At 42.0% G+C, this 19,784-nt stretch overlaps 1 protein-coding gene across 1 annotated transcript in view; it reads right to left on the reverse strand.

Annotated features, from left to right (window-relative positions):
• Window positions 1-19,784, reverse strand: part of TCTN1 (tectonic family member 1) — a 535,977-nt gene that overhangs the window by 61,647 nt on the left and 454,546 nt on the right. The window contains exons 11-13 of the mRNA XM_069619544.1: window positions 19,095-19,233; window positions 15,262-15,412; window positions 13,522-13,644 (exon numbers count right to left, since the gene is read on the reverse strand). Coding sequence (XP_069475645.1) covers window positions 13,522-13,644; window positions 15,262-15,412; window positions 19,095-19,233 — 413 coding nt within the window. The remainder of the gene's footprint in view (window positions 1-13,521; window positions 13,645-15,261; window positions 15,413-19,094; window positions 19,234-19,784) is intronic.

Consider the following 19,784-nt stretch of genomic DNA (forward strand, 5'->3'; position numbering starts at 1 on the left):
TTTCTCTCCTCCTCTCCCCTGCTGATCTCCTGATTGAATCTGAAACTGCACTGGTTCCTTGCTTCCCTCTGATCGCGGGCCCAGGTCCCCTCCCCACCAGTTGCACACCTGTAATGCCTGCCTGGCAACCCTACACTCGGGCACTGTTCTGTATCCATACAGCCCCCACTAGCACTTGGACACCTGATGGCTGCACTTACCCTGCCTTTGCCACCTGCTGGACGCACTTCTATTTATTTAATTGTCTTTATTTGTCTTACTGTAATCCTATGTACTGCACTATTCCCCTCCCCTTTCCCACCGCACTTTTCCCTTTCCCCCCTCCCCTGCACTTGCGTGATCTCAATGTAACCTGGCCTAGTAGGATAGTTGTCTTTCTCTTCCCTCTGTTTCCCCTCTCAGGCCTCGTAGCACCTTGAAACACTTATAAATGCAATATCAGATCACATATCTGGAGTTTATCTGCCTCCAACACCATATTCGGTCCCATCTCTCGATCGGGATCCCCAGCTCCAACTCCCATATTGTCATGTAGGGGTAGACCACAGAGTCGTTCTCTGTGCAGCAATTTATAACATTGGGAAACTCTATTAACTGCTCATTACACCAATAATTCCAAAGCTCGAGGCTTCCTGGCAGCTGTGGATCTCGCCTCATTATTTGTTACCAAGTGTCTCAATTGCACATATCTAAACAGTTATTTCTCAGAAAGCTGAAACTTTCCTTTACATTGAGTAAAGGTAAGAGGACCGGCTGTATTACGTAATGCTTGTATTTTGCTTGTTTCTCTTAAAACACTTTGGATTAAAGCGTTATATAAATCTGAATAAAATACAAATAAATACAAATACAAAAATATTGTTTCTCCAGTGTTAAGGGTTCCCAAGTTTCCCATTTAGCGTATCCAGCTTTAATAAGGCCCGGTTGAAATTTGGAATCAATGATATCTTTGCTCATAGTGCTGTGATGGTTCCCTGACATAGTTCCCCGTACAAGCGTATAATTTGAACCCCCAAATATTCTACTGATGACTATGCCCACTGGGAACGGACACATGACCCGTGCCCTATTAATACTTTCTGCCAACTCTGAGATGCTTAATGCCTTTGAGTTAGCCATGTTGGCTTTAAAGCCTGACAGGCTCCTAAAACGCTCCAGGATCTCGATCAGGACAGGGATTAAAGTCTCTGCCTCTTCTTAGAAAATCATCATGTCATCAGCATATAATACCAGCGTATGAACGGAGCCCCAATTAGTGACCCCTTTAATGCCAACGTCCAGGCAAATAAATATAGCTAACAACACTATGGCGAGGGAAAAGATAAAGGGTGAAAGTGGGCATCCTTGACCAGTGCCCCTGTGGAATAGGATTGGCTCTGACGGTAAGCCGTTGACCCTCAGTCTAGTACATGGGGAATGGTAATTTGCCATCACCATCCACACAATGATCGGGCCCAGTCCAACAGGATTCCAAAGTGTGAGTGACATACCTCCAGTTCACACTATTGAATGCCTTGTGCATCAGGTGCCATTATCGTGAAGCTTCTACACAGGCGAGAGCCCGCCTCCATCACGTAAATCACCCTCCTGCTAGCGTGTTTGCTTTACGCTGATACAGTTATTTTAGATAGAACCTCTGTAAGTCTTCAGCATAGATTGTCTGCCCGGTTTCTTTATTCTAAAGATAATGGTTTAGAAATGAATATTAACAAGACCAAAATCATCATTGGTGGTAAAGGGAAAAGTGTGCAGAAGTATGCATGGAAATTTAATGACATACCAGTTGAAGTGGTGACAGCATACAAGTATTTAGGAGTCATGAATGGTTGTGGTCTGGGTCGCACCATTTTATATACTTCTATCCATCTGAAGATACTGGGGAAATATCAACTTATTAAAACTTTAATCTCTGCTAATGGTGGGTATCCACTAGAGGGCATGCTTACGTTGTATAACACTAGCATAGTGCCTTGTATATTGTACGGATTAGATATCTTCTTAGAAGAGGAGATCTCTTGGATAAAACGTCTTGAAACTAAACTTAGGCGAAATACTCCGGGATTGCCTAACCGTATCCCAGTGGAAGCACTTTGTTGCGAATTACACATTACATGTATACTTACATTTTGAAAGATTGCCAGAAGTTTATTTATCTTACAATGGTATATATGGAGGGGAATGGTACCACGTTATTGGGTCTATTTGCCACATTTGAGCAAAAAAAAAAATAAATAAATAAATAAATAAAAGGCTCCTAGTGAATTTGTAGATGAGATTGAAGATTTTCATACTTCAATTGGATTGAATGTTCAGGAGACTATTAACCTTGCCATTGCACTTAGGGAATGGAAGAATAAAGCATTGTTTGGGATAAGAGTGAGCTGATGAGACATCTGGCTGGGGAAAAACATATTACAATTATAGTTTCATTTTCCGAACCCATTTAGCTATCTGATGAAAACTCAAAACCAACATCTGTCTGTATTTATTATGCAACTTGTTTTGATGTTCTACGTACTACGGATAACCTTGGAGCTTGGGATAAATTCCAGCAGGATCAGATATTATGTTGCTTATGCAAGAAGGAAATTGAAATAGTGCGACATGTACTAACTCTTTTTTGGCACCGATTTTCTCCGGTTCACTGGTGATTGTTGCTGCGGTTGACTTTTATGTGCGGAAAGAATTGGACATTTTGATTGGCTAAATTAAGCGGGATTTTATTCATAAATTATAATACGAGATAGGAAATGCACCAAAAGGTCGACCTCGTAACTGCGATTACACAGTTATGGCGACTTTGGTGCATTTCCTTTACTGATGCCCATTACTGCGCCCAAGCAGAGCAGGGGTTGTGTGGGCCCCCCCTCTCCTTGGGTGCAGTAACGGGAGTCAGGGGTTGCAGGGCTGTCCCCCCTCTCCTTGGGTGCAGTAACGGGAGTCAGTGGTTGCAGGGGTGTCCCCCGCTTACCATTGTGGTAAGTGTGAGCCCAGAAAGTAAAGTAAAAAAAAAAAAAAAAACACCCTGCAGTGTCAGCTCCGACCCACATAAGTGGGAGGAACCGACGTTGCAGGGATAGCGGGGAGTCAGCGGCACACACAGAAGTGTGCCACCTTAAAGTTAAGTGGGGTGGGGGTATGCAGGCCGCGCGATGTGGGTAAAGTGATCTATTTGATCACTGCGCCGTGCCGTAATTGGCATCGACATTTTCTCCGGCGCAGTTACGGGTGGCGCAGTGATCACAGATTCTATGAGAGCTATATTACTTTGGGGAAGTTTGTATTGAAAATATTGTTAGCAATGCTGCTATGTAATGCATTTTCTATTTTTATTGTCATGGGTTTTATATGTATTTTATACAATGTGTTTTTGCATGTTTCATGTATAATATTCATTTTTTATGCTGATGTGTGATTATACATTTTGGTGTGAAGGTTTTTTTGGTTAACAAGAAATCATCAAAATAACAAAAAAAAAGAAATGGGCCTAAGCTGAGTTAGAACAATGATGGAAGCGAAACATGGATCATCTGGACGTGTCGTGGGAGTAAGTGAAGCCTTCTTAATATCTAATTCAGAGACCGGGTGGGAATTAAACACAGTAGAACTTTAGTTGGTGACCATTCAGCTTGTGGGTTAGAAGGCCCTCGAGAGGTATCAGTCTTGTATGGATAAGATTTAATATGGTCTCTTATCTTTAGCTTTACTATTTTATCCTTAAAGAAAGCCTGAACTCTATCAGGCCAGGATGAAGGACTCCTCAGTGAATGGAGGCGGTCTGGCATTTTTAAAATCATTAAAGATTTGAGAAGTTCTTTCTGGGAGCTAGCTGCCGCACCTATTGAGTGAGCATAACAATGTTTTTTCCTTCATCTGTGCTCAAGGTGCCTAAGAAAGAACCTTTTTTAAAGCCATACATTCAGGCGAGAAACATTTTTGTCTAGATGCTTAACTTTGATAATTCCGGTCTTTAAAGGGGGCACAGAATTGATGATCTCCCTAATCTGAGTTAAAGGGGTCCACTGGAAATTGTATCCAAGTTTCTTGTCATGGAGTGAAAGGCTTCACTGAGAGAAGTGGCCATATGTTTGCGTTTATCCCGGTAGGTTATGGGTCATAATTAAGCATCTGCAACCGGTTTCACTCATGTTTGAGGAAGAGGGGCTAGTAGGCATAATATTCCATGATACGACAATCTAGAGTACGTCCACAATTATGAGTAGGAGGAGCGTGCATAAAACAAACATCTACGTTCATAAGAGTATTATGTAGGTCTAATGCCTGTGATGCTTTAATATCATTAAAAGCATCCAAGTTGCAGTCACCTAAGGTGAGCACAGAGGAATTAGGTTTAATAAATGAGAGATGCAGTTTCAAAAAGCACTGGGAGAAAAAGGAATTACAGGATGGTGGGCGATTGACAACAATAATGTACATGAGCTCATATTACATACAACTGTGATACACAACCCATACGCTACTGACAAGGGATGAAGGAAGGAGTGAGATCATTTTAAAGATGATGATGCAATGGAGGTCCCAAGTAGTCTTTCAACCAAGTTTTTGAAACCACTAAGAAGTACAAGTTATTTTGTAAAATGAAGTCATGGACTTCAGCAGCATGAAGTAATGACCATTGTTTTAAAGATGAAAAGGGGTGAGGGAAGGACATCCTATTCAGTGTATTTAGGGAAATGTCGAATTTCTGAGGGGAGGCCGATAAATCCTGCTTGGGGAGCTGTGCGACATTAGGTTGGAACAATGTCCAAGATGCCAGGGGTTCTGGCAACTTAGGATATAGGCTACCCCACCTTGCGGACACTGGCCGTGAAAGGAACCAGCACACTATTGACAGATCACGGCTAGTGGTCTATGTTTAGAGAACACCCCGAACAACATGTAACACAAATGCACATTTGTGAACTTCACTGGAGAGGGACATCTGAGCTGGGTGATTTCAGATTCACAGGTCGAGCGACGAAACATTGAGCTTCTCGCTACATGCGCCTTCTGTGCGCATAGTGTAATTCGATCTTGCAATGGCTTGATCAGGATTCCAGTTCAATAACTCTAGAATCGCGTAGCTGCAGCTCGCCGTGGAGGTGGCAGAGTCGCTCGACCTGTGACACTGAAATCACCCAGCTCAGATGTCCTTCACTAGTGAAGTTCGGTGACATCATCATATCCACTAGAACTGTCCTGAAGACGGCACCAGAACTCAAGCAACCTTTTCTATGCCAGAAACACAAATCAGTGTCGACTAGATAGACGTTAGGTCACTCTGACCACATTCTCAGTCACCAATATGTACTAATTTACACTGTAAAGAAATCATATGTACAAATCAGAGTCTGAACTCAACTTGAGAAGCCTGAAGGGCAAGCAAAAAAGTGATGGCACCACTAGCTTTGTTATGCTAGTAAAAAAGTGTTTGGTTTTTAAATCATATGAATAAAATGTGCATTTGTGTTACATGTTGTTCGGGGTGTTCTCTAAACATAGACCACTAGCAGTGATCCGTCAATAGTGTGCTGGTTCCTTTCACGGCCAGTGTCCGCAAGGTGGGGTAGCCTTAGTCTTCGTTACAGTACAGTTATACCACCTTATGACTGAGGCCCCCCGAAATAAAAAAGAGGGTTCCTTACCCCATATATAACAAAACTTAGGATATAGGTAAGGAGAATAGCTCAGGGGCAACATACTCGCCTTGGACGTCACAGAGCAACACAGGTTCGATCCCCGGGTCTGTGCTTAGAAACCTCTGGGTATTAAGTGCGTTATAAATAATCTATCATCATATCATATATCAAATAGTCGGTCCATGTTAAAGGACGGAGAGGTAAAGCTTGTGAAACAAAGTCCGGTTATCTAGGACAACCTTCAACACGGTGGAGTGGGCACTCTCCTTGATGCAACAGTCGAGGCTAAATCCTTTATGTAATACTGTAAGCACTAGAGACAATGCTGATCAAACTGTGATCACTGTCCAGATAGGGACGTTCAACTCACATTTCACCTTCGACAGTTTCATCCTAATTCACATATTGCTCAGTTAATGATTCTTTCCTTTCAGGACTTCTGGTAAGATATTTGCTTGTCAATGGGTTATGAAAACATGTGCATCCTTTGTGAAAAATCCATGCCATTTCTAAACTGAGTGCCGCACTACATGTATGATATGATAAGTCATTTAAAATGCGCCTGTACACATGTGTTTCTAGGCGCGACAAGACAAGGGAGGGAAGACAGAGGGAGGACAAGACAAATGATCTTACTAGGCCTTGTGTTATTCAGATCATGCAAGTGCGAGAGTAGAGAGCATGTAGGGTCATACTACAGACCAGTAGATGCCAAAAACTCAATTTGTGTGTTCCCTCAGTACGGGACAAATCCAAAATGATAGAAATATGAAGAGGAGAAGTTGCAATAAGAAGCCTTCAAACTATTGACATTTTAAAAGTCAGTACCAGAGTGGGCCCCCGCACAAAGGTCATGCAGAATAAACTGTAGCTCACCTTGGTATAGTATAATCTCATTGAGGAGGCCCAGGCCACGTTCAGAGTAAAGTTTGAGCATCACTTTACTAGACTGTCATGTGTAGCCAGAGAGAACTACTATTAGGGGTCTCTTTCCTAACAGAGGATAGTGCAACATCTTCAAGTGACAAGGAGCGATAACAGTCAGCACAGATTTGAGACCTAACGTTGATATCTTGTGAAGGAACTTTCAAAGAGTGGTTCAATAATGTTGTTAATACAAGACCACAACAGCCGTCAGTCTACTCTCCAAAGAGCTGCAGCTCACCCCTTCAGCAAATCTTAGAAATTGTGATTTTGTCAATTATTAGGATCTTAGCTGACACCCCAGAACCCAAGTCCATGCATGGGAGACCATACAATATATGGGCCCCCAGATTAGCCTTGGGCCTTTGAATGTCTATGGGCGATGGGACTATCCAGGGCATGCAGATTTGTTCTGTGCCACTTTCTCATGTGGGAAATGATCTCGTAACCTCCTTTTCGTTACCCAAAGGCCATTCATGGGCAATGTCTCTAACAACTTTACATGCACCGGCTCAATCCTATCTTGTAAACAAGGTGAATCTGTATAAACCATCCTGTTGTCTTCTGCTATTGAAAATCAAATGTTATTTAAGGCCCCAAAGTTTAAATATAAAACTTGGCTATCGCTGATTTTCAGTCATCTTCCACCGACTGTCGAATGCCTTCCCTTCAGTGATCTGTAGCTACTACTTGAAGGGTGTTCGGATCCCAAAACCCTGCAAATCTGCTTGTCTAAGCCGCCCTGATTAGCAAATTCACAGAATAGATCTATTGACTGAATGAGTGTTGTGCCACAAAACTGGGTTCTTTTCCCACCATGAGCCCATGTATGCTCTTTAAATAGTAAAGTGTGTGTGTATGTACTCGCACTCTCTATTGTTGCCTGCATCTCTGCCGTGCCTGAAAGCCAACTGTAATTAAACCCAGGAAATATTGCAATTTTTTCCAGGGGAGTTCGATGACTTTTACAGAAATCCAGCTTCACCATAAGCATAGACTACACTATGTGGACCATGTGATTCAAGGCAAAGCTGGCTTTCAGACATACAGGCTTGGACGGTGGAGAGGCAGGCAATCAATTTCAATGTAAAGGACACAGAGTCAGCATGTAGGTAGATGTACAGTTGGCTGTGGCTCACCATACAGAGGGGAGATGGAACAATTGACTTCATCCTTATTATACTGGGCTGAGTGGTTTTTCAGGAGGACGAAATCCACTTCAGGTCAGTCCCCTCCACCCCTGATGCCCATGCACAATTCCAGCCTTGACATCATCGGAATAGTGTTATCTGCAGTGTCACATGCTGCTGTGAGATCTAGGAATGTGATTGCTAAAGGTCGGTTACAAATCGATTCATAAGGATGTCTTCTTTGATATCAAGCAGACTAAAATTTCAGTCAGGAGTGAGCTTAGTACCTGCGTGTAAACAGAAATCTAGAATGTGCATCATTTGTTCTTCTCCTGCAGCTTCTGTGCAAAAATGCAACTTCAAAGCATTTATTTCATTTCAATGTTTTTGTTTAAAACGCAAACATAGCACGCGAGCAGCTGTAAATGGGGTTTCCTGTCCAGCGTTTGGGCTGGCATCTTTTAACGTAATGTAATAAAATGTTAAGAACCAATCTACGTCCTGAAGGCATCTAGGCACCGAATAAAAAGTAGCAGAGGAGAGGGAGCATTATCAACAGTGAAGAGGGCAGTATTAAAAACGAGATGTTTTTAAAGTTTTGACAGTAGCACAGTCTGAGCGTCAATTGGGATTAGTCCTCGGTCAGGTGTTGAGAAATCCATGTTTTGAGAGATTTGCTATACTGGAGAATTGTCGGGGCATTCCAAGTAGGTACTGGGATCGAGTTCCAGAGGATAGATGCTTGACAATAGTGGATTGTTTGCAGGTCCTCTCTTTGCGGATGAGTTGTGATTCGAGCTGGTTGGTCGTTTTGTTGCACGAGGAGCGCATGCAACCAAGTATGCGCACCACCAGGTATGCTGGTGTGCTACTCTGGACTGCTTTGTAGGTGATCCGTGCAGTCTTGCACAGTACCCTGGCCTGGAAAGGAATCCATTGTAGCTTGCCTAGGATGGTGGTGATTCGGTCAAATGTCCACACACCCATAATAAGACATGCAGAGTACTGGTGGAATGCTTATAGGGATACCAAGTGAGCGGCGGGAGCCCCGTCAGAGGGCATTTCCGCCCCCATAGGTGTTGGAGACAACAAGGGCCTGCAGTAGGGTCCGCAAGTTCTGCGGAGGGATGAAGGGTTTCATTTTGCGCAGGGTGGAGATTTAGAGCCAGGCTGTCTGGGCCTTTTTGGCTATCTGTTTCTGGAATGATAAGCTGCAGCCAATGGTCAAATAATTAGCTAAATCCGAGAACTGCGGATCAAATACTTTTAGGTGCATATTATTGAGCCATTGTTGGACAAGTTGTTGTTTAGCATGGGAACTCAATAAGGTCTAATTAGGTAATGGATCGGTTAATTTTGGAGGTAGGCAGTCGACATCCATGACTGCATGATAGCTAGGTAATCATGGAGACGACAGATCTTCTGTGGGCTTTTTACTCTCATGTAGAACTGAGTATCTCTGCGTATTGGTGGATGGCTATATCAGCATAATTGAGGAGTATGCCCATAAATGCCATGTAAAGGTTAAAAAGGATTGGTAAGAGGATAGAGATTGGGGGACCCCGCAGGAGACTGGAGTCGGTTAGAATGCAAGGTGTCCATCTGGAGGGGCTTGTGTCTGCCCGAGAGGCAGGAGGTAAACCAATTCAGGAAGTACCAGAGAGGCGGGAACAGAGGATGCAGTGGTTTATGGTGTCGAATGAAGCAGAGAGGTCAAGGATGCGGAAGAAGCATGAGTCACCCTTATCCATGATTTGGAGGGCATCATGCACCACCCACCCCGTGGATGCTGGCCGTTTCAATGCTTAACTTGGGGTGGAACCTTGAGTGAGTAGTTGTGTAGCAGCTTCTTTTGCAAGGTCGTCTAGGACTTTTTTTTTTTTTTTTTTAAAGCGGTCATTTGAGACTAGTCTTGAGGGTGTCCAGGAAGCCTTCTGTGAGGGGGGCATTAATGATGTAGAGGGCTGCTTTGTGCACCAGGCCCATAAATTGCTTAAGGATGGAGGCCGGGACGAGTATGAAGTAGGTTTGAGGGAGGTGATTGTAGCAGGTCTGGGAGAGAATTTGGTCCATAGTGGCAGCGTGTGTGCTGGAGTGCCAATGCTGTGGGAGGTTGATTTGATGCTTTGTCAGAACGGGTCTAATATGAAGGTTGTTGATTACGCCACTTTTTTCCTGAGTTGCTGGCACCTCGTGGTTAGCTGAGTGTTTGAAACAATGCTTTACCACTTCAAATAACCTTTGCTCCTCTTAGAGGCCGTCGCCATGGTGGTGGAGTAGTAAGCAGCATTGGCCTCAGTTATTAGAATCCTACGGGTGGCGCAAAGAGATTTGAGGTTTATGAGACCTCCTTTTACCGCTGCATTGGCTTTCTGTAATCTTTGCACGCGTAATCTTTTTGTCCAATTCCCTGCACAAGTGTGTTATCGCTGTCTTTTGCACGTCCCAGTCACCAATACGCAAACTCACTGTCTAGCGTGACCGCCAAATACATAAAATCATTACTTTGCGTGAACATTTGCATGTATGGTTTAGCTGAATGCATTGTGGGAGGAAGGGAGGAAAACAACCGTGCCACTCAAGTCATCCATGCTGCCGCAGGTATTTGGCTGACATTGCGGGAGACTTCAGCAGGTAAAAAAGGAAACATTCATGCAAAATTATGGTTTTGCATGAACATAAATGTGTCCGCCAGTGGGCTGAATCACACTAGAAGACGGAAAAGCCAACCACACCACGGAAAAGGGGGGGCGGGGAGGTGTGCGGTTTACATTGAGTTAACTCTTTGTACATGATTATCAATTATATCAGTCTGCTAAGTAAATGGAGGCTTATTTTTGGTTTGTAGACTGTCTATAATATCTTGCCTGTTGGATATATGTTGGAGACAGCACAAGTGCGAGAGAACCAGTGTGTGGCCTTGGCAAAGGGTTGAGCCGTAGATAAGATGTTTGAGACAAAGCCCTTCCCCTGTCCTGGACAACCCATGCAGGGCTATTTCCTTTAACATCAACCTACGTGTTTGGATCCCCAAAACAATATTGCGTGATGCGTTCGCTGATACAGATATCACATCCCTCCATCCTGGGAGAACATTCTGGTCTACGGCGGCCTTCAGCTATGATGATTAGTATACATATGTATTGGTATTAGAGTACATATTATGACCGCCCTTCTTGTGGAGGCTATTTTTCCACGAAGATTATACAGTCTTTAGGGAGGAGTGTGCCATCATCTTCCAGAAAACAGGTTTCAGTTAAGGCCATGCATGCTAGGTTTTATATTTGCTGCATTCCTATTCATGTTCATGTATGCTTCCAAACAGAAGGTTCTTCGTGTCAAATACAGGTGGCTGTGCCATCTATGGCTACTTGCAACACAGATGGTTTATTGCTGCTTGGGTGTGGATGGTACCATGTTAAGATTCGGAAGGGGATTTGGTAGGAGGAGATTCCAGCGGTTAAGTGCACTGGGGCACTCCTTTTGTCGGATTGCATACCATTCCAGCACATGTTGGCTATTGTCCAAGAAGTGCCTAGTTCTGGTCCTTTTGATGCTTGTCCTTTAGCGGGACAGGGAATCTCAGCCAGCATGGGGGGCAGTCAGCAGGGACCAGGAAGTTGCTAGAAGGGGAACTGGAGAATTGGGAGGAACAGCAGTAACATGGATAAGTAAGCAGGGAACCGCGGGCACAGGAGGAAAAAGCGGCAAGGAGTAGTGGTATAGTATACAGCAGAGCTTTGAAGGGGGGCTAAAAGGACAGATGGTGTGCAGGGGGGACCCAGAAGGTAAAAGAGGACAGACCAGGATGGGGTGGCAAGAACCAGCTATGCATCAGGTATAGAAGATGAGATGGTGGGGCAAGATAACGCAGGCGGACAGCATTATGTGTGGCCAGTAGGAGGAAGGGGTCACAATAAAATACAAGAACCAACAGCACTTAGTAGAAAGAATCAGCAGGATTGAAGGTGGGTAAATGGAAAGTGGATTTCGGAGTGCAACAGAGGAGGTTAAGGGGATGACAGACGCTTTGAGGACCAGCTCAGTAATTAGGGAAATAGGTTAGGGAGGCAACAAGGGGGCTTGGAGAAGGCCATATGGGAAACTAGTCCAAAGGGATAGCAGAGGAATAATGTGATGTTAGGGGAAGGAGTGAAGCATCATAGAGGACTGGAGTGGCCTGGAGAGGGGCCATGGGGACATCCAGTGACGAGTGGTTCGTGAAGTGGGAGTGGAGGCCATGAGCAGGCAGGGTAAATACAGGAGAGGCAGCAGGAGACCTTTGAAGGATGCTAGGACCAGAAAATAAAAAGCCTGGAAATTAATAAGGATGGGAGGGGAATTAGAGAATGTACTGAGCGCATATATGAGGCACGTTTGCTTGATTTCAAAAATAGGTAATAGTGGGAGTCAGGTTATTGGGGGCAAAGACAGCAAGTGACACTACTTACGATCAGAAGAATAACTAAAGACAGGTCAAAGAACATTTTTATATTTTTAAGGTTTGAAGGTCAGTTAAATCAGTTAACAATGGTATAACAGGTTTAATACAACAATAAGCTAAAACAGTTCAATTGAAAGTTGATAATAAGAGATACAGTGGGACCAACTGTACAAGATACGATGGGGGCGACAGATTTAAGTTCAAATGTGTCAAAGTTCTCTCAGGTGTTGTCCTCGGACAAGGAAACAAACCTAATTGTAACGTAGGAAAGCTCATAACAAGTATAGCAAAGACAAGTCTCTCAATACTCCCAGGAAACCAGATTAAAAGGTGAATTGTGCAATAGCAAAATCATGAGCAAAAAACGTCTGTTACACAGTTCTGGGCTTGGGCTCATCCTGGCCCCATTGCACTGTCCAATAAAGCATTCTGGTCTTTGTCTTCGGGTTGTGGGTTTTCGCTGTTCCCAAACTCACGTCTGCAGAATCTGCAGTGAAGGCCCTCCAAGACAAGGATGTCATGTGTAGTGTATGCTGCTCGGATATGTAATGGCAGACCACAAATGTCCACTCTAATCAATTGCAATCTTCTGTTCATATTTCCAATATAGAAAATGTGTTCTGAATAAAAATATGAATTGTAGAGACATATGAATACACAATTGGATTCCATGTTGTGAACTGATTCTTTAAGTTACTTTTATTAAGATACGAGTTTACGATTGACCACCGCAATCACTCCAATCCAAAGTTTGGCTTTGGCCAAGTTGGAGATCTGACACATGGACTAACCTAAAATGGCGATACCTTACTGTTGGTTACAGTCCCTAATTCCAACACAGTCACTGCATATGCGTTGGAAGAATGCATAATGAAACATAAAATACTAACCAATTAAGGAGCCAATATGCAATGACCAATGAAAATCCTCACCGGTTAAGATAAAAAGTGAAATGCTTCCAAGATAAATGCAATAGCTGTGCGAGAGAAGCACATTTTTGTAGTCGGACGTAAAAAAGGCAAATGAGAGCATTTTAAGCATATATCTATTTTGAGACACAGAGGGGGTCATTTGGTAACATATTATTGAACCTGATAAAGGAGAGCATTATTTGCAAGAAATGCTTTTAAGGTACAAATCATAGTTAAAGTAAGCATTTGTGCTTCCTTACTTTAAAATATAAATATTTGGCTTGCCTTCTCCTTTAATGATGATGCATACTTTACACCTTAGAAATGGAAAACAATTCCAAATAACAGGGAAGGACCTTATATTTCTGTGGAGAACTAAACCAATCTTTAATTGCAGGGTTACAATTTAAATGTTAAATATAACAGTTACGTATTGTTTAGAGCTTTACGCTGGTATATGTTAAATTCCATACCTCTACAGTAACATAGGTCATCGTTTCAGTGACACTTTCTATTTTTGCTTGAGGATTTACCAAGGATCCATATTTCTTCCAGTTCACTACAATTTCAGACGATACAGGAACTTGACATGGATCCTGGCGGAGAGGGGGGGCAAGACAATATTGTAAGTCAATCACAGCCTATTCTTCCTGGTTAGCATCATCCCCATGAAGAGACAGACGTTATTCGCTATGCTAACTGCCACATATTACACATTAGGAGTCATTTTCTATCAGATGCTCATTGCATGCAGACGACCACCAACATTTGCATGCATTGCTGTTAGGTGCCCTGCATGCAATTTTCTTCATTCACAAGGAGGGTAAAAGGAAAATATAAATTATGGTGGATTTGCATATACTTTGAAACTCGTGAAAAACGCACAGCATATACTAACGGTACAAAATCCAGGTAATTTCATAGGAAACCATTAATTTTACAACTGTATGAAAATCTCATGCTGGGATAAAATGGAACACACTGACAAGACGGAAGGAGTCAGCACAGCGAATATCTCAGTTCTGCTCCATGCTCCTCCCCCACCTCATCACTGCGGCAAAATGGGGCATTTTGGGAAATGGAGGTGTAAAAGCTTTAAAGCTTCCCTTTCACATGACCATTTCCCACTCGGCCCTACTCAAAACAAGGCTGACTGTATAACAGTTGTAGCAAAAATGCCATACCTTGATAAATGACTGGAAGATTTTATATCAAAAGACTTACAGTTCGGCAGTAACAATAATCCCACAATTGAAGAAAGAAAGTGTTGGAGAAGCGCAGAAGCATGAAACGTGTTGGTTGACATACAATGAACTGTTTATCTATTTCGGGGAGTATTCCCATTCATGCTTTGCCTTCCGCTGTTGTGAGTCTGTGATAGTGACTTAGTGACTACACGGACAAAGTCCCCATCATTTGTCTTTCTTCAACGCGCAAGACTCACTTCAGTCTACATCACTCCGACACATAACCCTGTGATGGACAGAGGTTCAAAACTTAAAGCCACCCTTCATGAATGCAGCTGCCAGGATAGTATGACAAAAACTCCAGTATGGGCTCAGGTGCATCAAAGTACTGTCCCTTTCAAGTACCATGACACAGCCTGGTTGGTGGATGCGTCAGCTTTTCAACTCTGTGCAAACGTACAGGGTTCACAAGTCTGCATACCAGAGGCCGAGGCTTATCCTTTCAGCCTCTTGAAACGATTGAAACAACAATGGTGTGGAAATGTATCTAACCTGCAGAATCACATGGAGTGAGCCTAAGTTCATTTAATTCCAGCAAGGTAGAAAACAAGTAAATCCAAATGTTGACATTTTCATTCCACCGCAAAAAAGAGAACGTGGGGTTGAATTTCAGTGTTGCAATCTTTTCGCTGATATCAAATGTATTAAAATAAAATTATTTGGTCATTTCAGGGTTGTAAATTCCATTTGATTTGGAATGTTGGAAGTAAATAAATTAACCAGGCCCACCTTGCGCCAAGATACTTCAGAAATTCTGCGTGAATGCAGAGATGTGACTCATTCCGCGGATATTTCTGACTGCGTACTAAAAATACAACACTTATTAAAAATGCTCTGCATGAAGATGCTAGGAAAGGAACAGAACTGTTTCTTTTATATACTCAAAGTTGGTACATTAAGCTGACTGAGCAAATTTGAATCACCAATAAAAACATGGAACTCTATATACAATGGTAAAAAATGTACCTTTCCTGAAGTGCTCCAATTAATGAGTACCCAATCTGCCACATTTTGAGCTTGGGAATTTCCAAATGATGCCACATACTCCGGAGAATTCTCTCCCCTAAGCACTTTCAAAATGGTGTCTCCCATTAGCTGGCAATTTGAAACCGAATTCCTTTTGAAGATAAATTCAAGAAAGAAAGAATACATTACAGATATTTAATTTAGTATTACTGTTTTTCTCAGTAGCAACGGCATAAGTAAATCTATACATGTTCAACATGCGTGCAACCATTGAAAATTCCTGGGAGAGCCAAGGTACCAAAATGGGCAAACCAGACACCTGGCAACATCTTTTATAAGGTACTTTTGACAGAAACTGCAAGAGTCAGATGGAAAGCTAAGCCACTACAATTGGAATATTTAGAGATGGTAATCGTTTAACTATTTGTTAGGAAGTGCCTCTCCACAAGTGCCTCTCCTATTCGGCGCCCCCCCACCTCACCCAAAGGATCACTAAAGTTAACTCCACAAGACCTACGAGGGCCCCCTACACTGATTGACTCATCATCCCCAAAGTAAAGAGATGTAGACCCGGGAGACTCAAGTTTCCCCTACCTTGCAGCGAACCTCTGGAATGACCTCCCTCCTTGAGGGCTGAGAAATCCTATTGGCTTTTTCATAAACCTCTTAAAACTCAGCTCTTCGCCTAACAGCAACTCCAGATGAATAACCCCACAACACCACCATACTGTATGTTATCATGTATGACATTGTCCTCTATGTAATGCAACCATGTTACCATTTTGCAAATGCACCTATTACATGCCTGTTACAGCATGATCGTGATTTTATGACATAACTCCACTACTTGACTTGTACTTGTAACAGCACCTCAATGTCTCAGGGTTGTATCTGAGCTTTATAAATAAAATAAATAAATCCTTGTTAGCAAACAATATGCCTGAAAATAAAGTTAAGCAAATGTAAAAAGCTATGTATGATTTACTTTACCTAGTTCAGAAAATAAAGAGGATCTAGGAATTTGCATCACTATTGTAAACCGGTTCAAGTGAGCTACAGTACTCATGGGGAAACCTATGGGCTGCATTACATGTTTGCCATTATTTCAGGCAAACTCATTTACAATTACTGACACTGGGTCCCACGAGTTTACAGCAGGATTGCGAGTGGTGGAAACTTGGTTTTAGTCAGACTCCCTGGGTATTTTGGCTGATTTATCACTAGCGATAATTCTGCTGTGAGAAATATGCACCATGGATTTAAAGGGGAGGGTTTGCTTCCAGCATTATGCTGGTGGAAAATCCTCCCCTGAAGGCCAACACTGCTATTTCAGCACTGCAGTAATAGTGGCATTCACAGAATGACTGCGATTTTTACATTTGCGTCGGCGGTACAGAATAAAGTATTTTCTTAATATGACCATCTTAAGTGCAGTGATATGTCAGATTATGTAAAAGGGCAGAATAATAAAACAAAAATATGAATGTCATTGATCAAAATGAAATTACGGATGTAGCATGAGTCAGACTTTCAATAAAAAATAAACAAAACAGAAAATAGATTTAGCTTCCCTCAATCAATTGGTTTTAAATCATTGTTGCAGCATTAGCAGATTTCAAGAGTTCTATAATGCACACAAATATTAACACGAAAGCCCCCCTAAACTGAAAGATAATTCAACGCAATTTGTTTTTGTAACATAGCTTTGAACCCCAATAAAGAGCATATTGGTATTGTATTGTATTTAGCACTTATGTTTGCTGAAGAACATCTGTGCCAACAGATCAGAGTTCAGGGTTCGAGTTACAAAACAAATGCTTTACAAAACTCTTGACTTTTAAAGTATATTAACAAGTGTACTATTGCAAGGGGATCTAGCGTTTTAATCAAACCTCAAGCTACAAGTACTTGAAGCAAAGCGGAGAAATCCTCAAACATCAAATAAAGACCACGATAAGTCAAACGTACACTCTAAAAACATCTGGATATTGGTACTGTACTTAAACCTCAGTGTTGAGGGAAGGTGTTGCACCATCTGATTCCTTATATACATTTACTGATCAATTAACTGTTTTTTATTTTATTTTTATTGATTTATTGGGTATTAGAGTACAAATCTGTACGTTTAACACAATCCATTGTCATCAATTAAAAGACATTTAACAATTCCAAATTAACTACATTCATTACTTAAAACTAATCTCATAATTTCATAATCCACTAATTTAAAAGTCCACTGCACATGCTTTTAAAAACTTTAAAATATGAATAGATAAAAACACTTTATTTGAATTTAAAATCCTCCTCCACAGATTCTGTTCTGATGGCATAAAATTCAAACATACAATTTGGACCCTTAATATCCACAGATTAGGACAATGCACGCACAAATGTTTTAATGTCTCCATTTCCTTGTGACAATGTCGGCAGAGTCCCTGGTTCCTCAGCACTTTCTTTCGTCTGTCTAAAACCTCGAGTTAGGACTAAATTTAGTCTAAATCTTAAAATTTGGGACCCAAATTGCCTTGACGGGTGCTTTCTTAAATAGGAGGACACAGTATCGTACTTCTTAATTACCCAATCAAAATGGTCTCCAAAGCATTGATGTTGCATAAAATATTCTGAGTCTAACCAACACATATCTGGATAATTTTTTCTTTACCAAATAAGGAGTTAGTCCCAATACTTCTGATGTGGCCCCTATTGTTTGTAAAGTATGTAGATGCTTGGAACCCCAGTCTACCAAGACCTTACATAAGCCTTTTTTCCATAATACATTTTGACTCTCATAGATAGAGGCAACTGGCGGGGCCAATAAGCTTGCAACAATCTGCAGCTTCCCCCAATCAATCACTCAGTCTGGATGGGGAGCTGTCCCAATTCATAAAGTATCCCCACTAATGGGACTGACTGGTGTGAACGTAAAAGCCCTCGCCAAATGAGTCCCTCAAGTTTTGGCCAGTCAATTTGTACATTCCTTGTCTGAGCTCGATACATTAATTTAGGGAAAATGTGTTGCTTGTACAATTTTAGCACTGGAAGGGCGGAAAATCTACCAAATTTAGAGTCAAAGTGCCACAGCTTCACTAATGCTCCCAGAAATTGGGCCTTGAGGTCAATCAGAAGATCGAGCCCTCCCAAGTTGTTATAAACGTGGGACCCTAAATATTTAAACTTGTTGACCACCTCAAGGCTACCGCTATTTAATTTCCAAGTTATGACTTTAGCTTTTTTATTACTCCCCTTTAGCATCAGTACCTTGGATTTCATTGTGTTTATCGACAAATCCAAGCTGCCCAAAAATTCTTCCACTGCACTTAAAGCTCTCTGGAGACCAATAGCTGTCAGATTGCAAATCACAATATTGTCAGCATATAATAAATGTTGAATTTTAAACTCTCCCAACCTCAGAGGATTTGTTCTTACTGCACTTAAGTGACCTAATATTCCTAGTATGTAAAAACAAAAGAGGAAAGGCGCCAGCACACACCCTTGACATAGAGCTCTATGAGTCTCGATCCATGGTGTGTATGCTGCATGGGCATCAAGTCTCACTCTAATCCTTGTGCCCGCATACATTGCCTCCAAGATCCCCACCAAGGTAAGTGGACAGCCCCTTTCCGGCAGTTTTGTCTGTATTGGATCAATGCATTTCTAAACAGCTGCATGTTATTGCCCATTGATGGTTTTCTCTCTAAATCAGATCAATATAAGGATGTTTTGAAAGAAAGAACTGCAGTGGTCAAACACCTTCCTAAACTAGTGTCTGCGAGAACAAAGGCAAGAGTTGTATAATAGATGAACATGCTTTAAGAAGAGAAATGCAATGTTACCGAAATTTACAGCCAGAAACCATGTTATAGCCGAACAGCACTGCACTTCGTTTTCCTTCAGTTGCCAAACAGTCCTGATTGGTTGAACTCTGCAGAATAGTCAGCTGTCCATATCTATTGGTACTCTGAATAATACCAGATGTGCACACAGTTAAGATAAATAAAGTAACAGGGACACGTAACTCAGCATACAAAAAACAGAAATTGAAGTGACTGTCGTAAAATCATAGTTCTCTTACGCTATATACACACTGTTTACCATTAACGACCAAAGTATAGCCCAAAAAGATGACTAGAAATGTTGCTTGTAGGTGTTGAAGCACATGCCTGTCTCATGTGTATGGTTCTATATCTGGGTCCCTGTAACATAACTTGCATGTCTCTGACTTCAAATGGAAACTGACCACAAGAAAAAAACAGGCCCATAGGTGAGCTACAGATGGCAGCACAGTGGTGGTAATTAGCAGAGAGAGTGATTGTGGTGCCTAATCACGGTTTCCTCTTATTCCCGTCTGCTTCACATTCCAAACATACTGGACCCAAAATAAGATTCAGTATGGAACTAGCAAGAGGCAGTGATAGTGTAGGCCAATAACTATCTTCAGTCAACCCGGCTGTGAAGACTGCATTGGGAGCTTACAGAATGTTTGCAAGGTTGAGTAACAGATCTCTTTGAGGCTTACAGAGGCG

This window comes from Ambystoma mexicanum, chromosome 10 (genome assembly GCF_040938575.1).
Source record: "Ambystoma mexicanum isolate Mex_15411 chromosome 10, UKY_AmexF1_1, whole genome shotgun sequence".
Lineage (NCBI taxonomy): Eukaryota > Metazoa > Chordata > Amphibia > Caudata > Ambystomatidae > Ambystoma > Ambystoma mexicanum.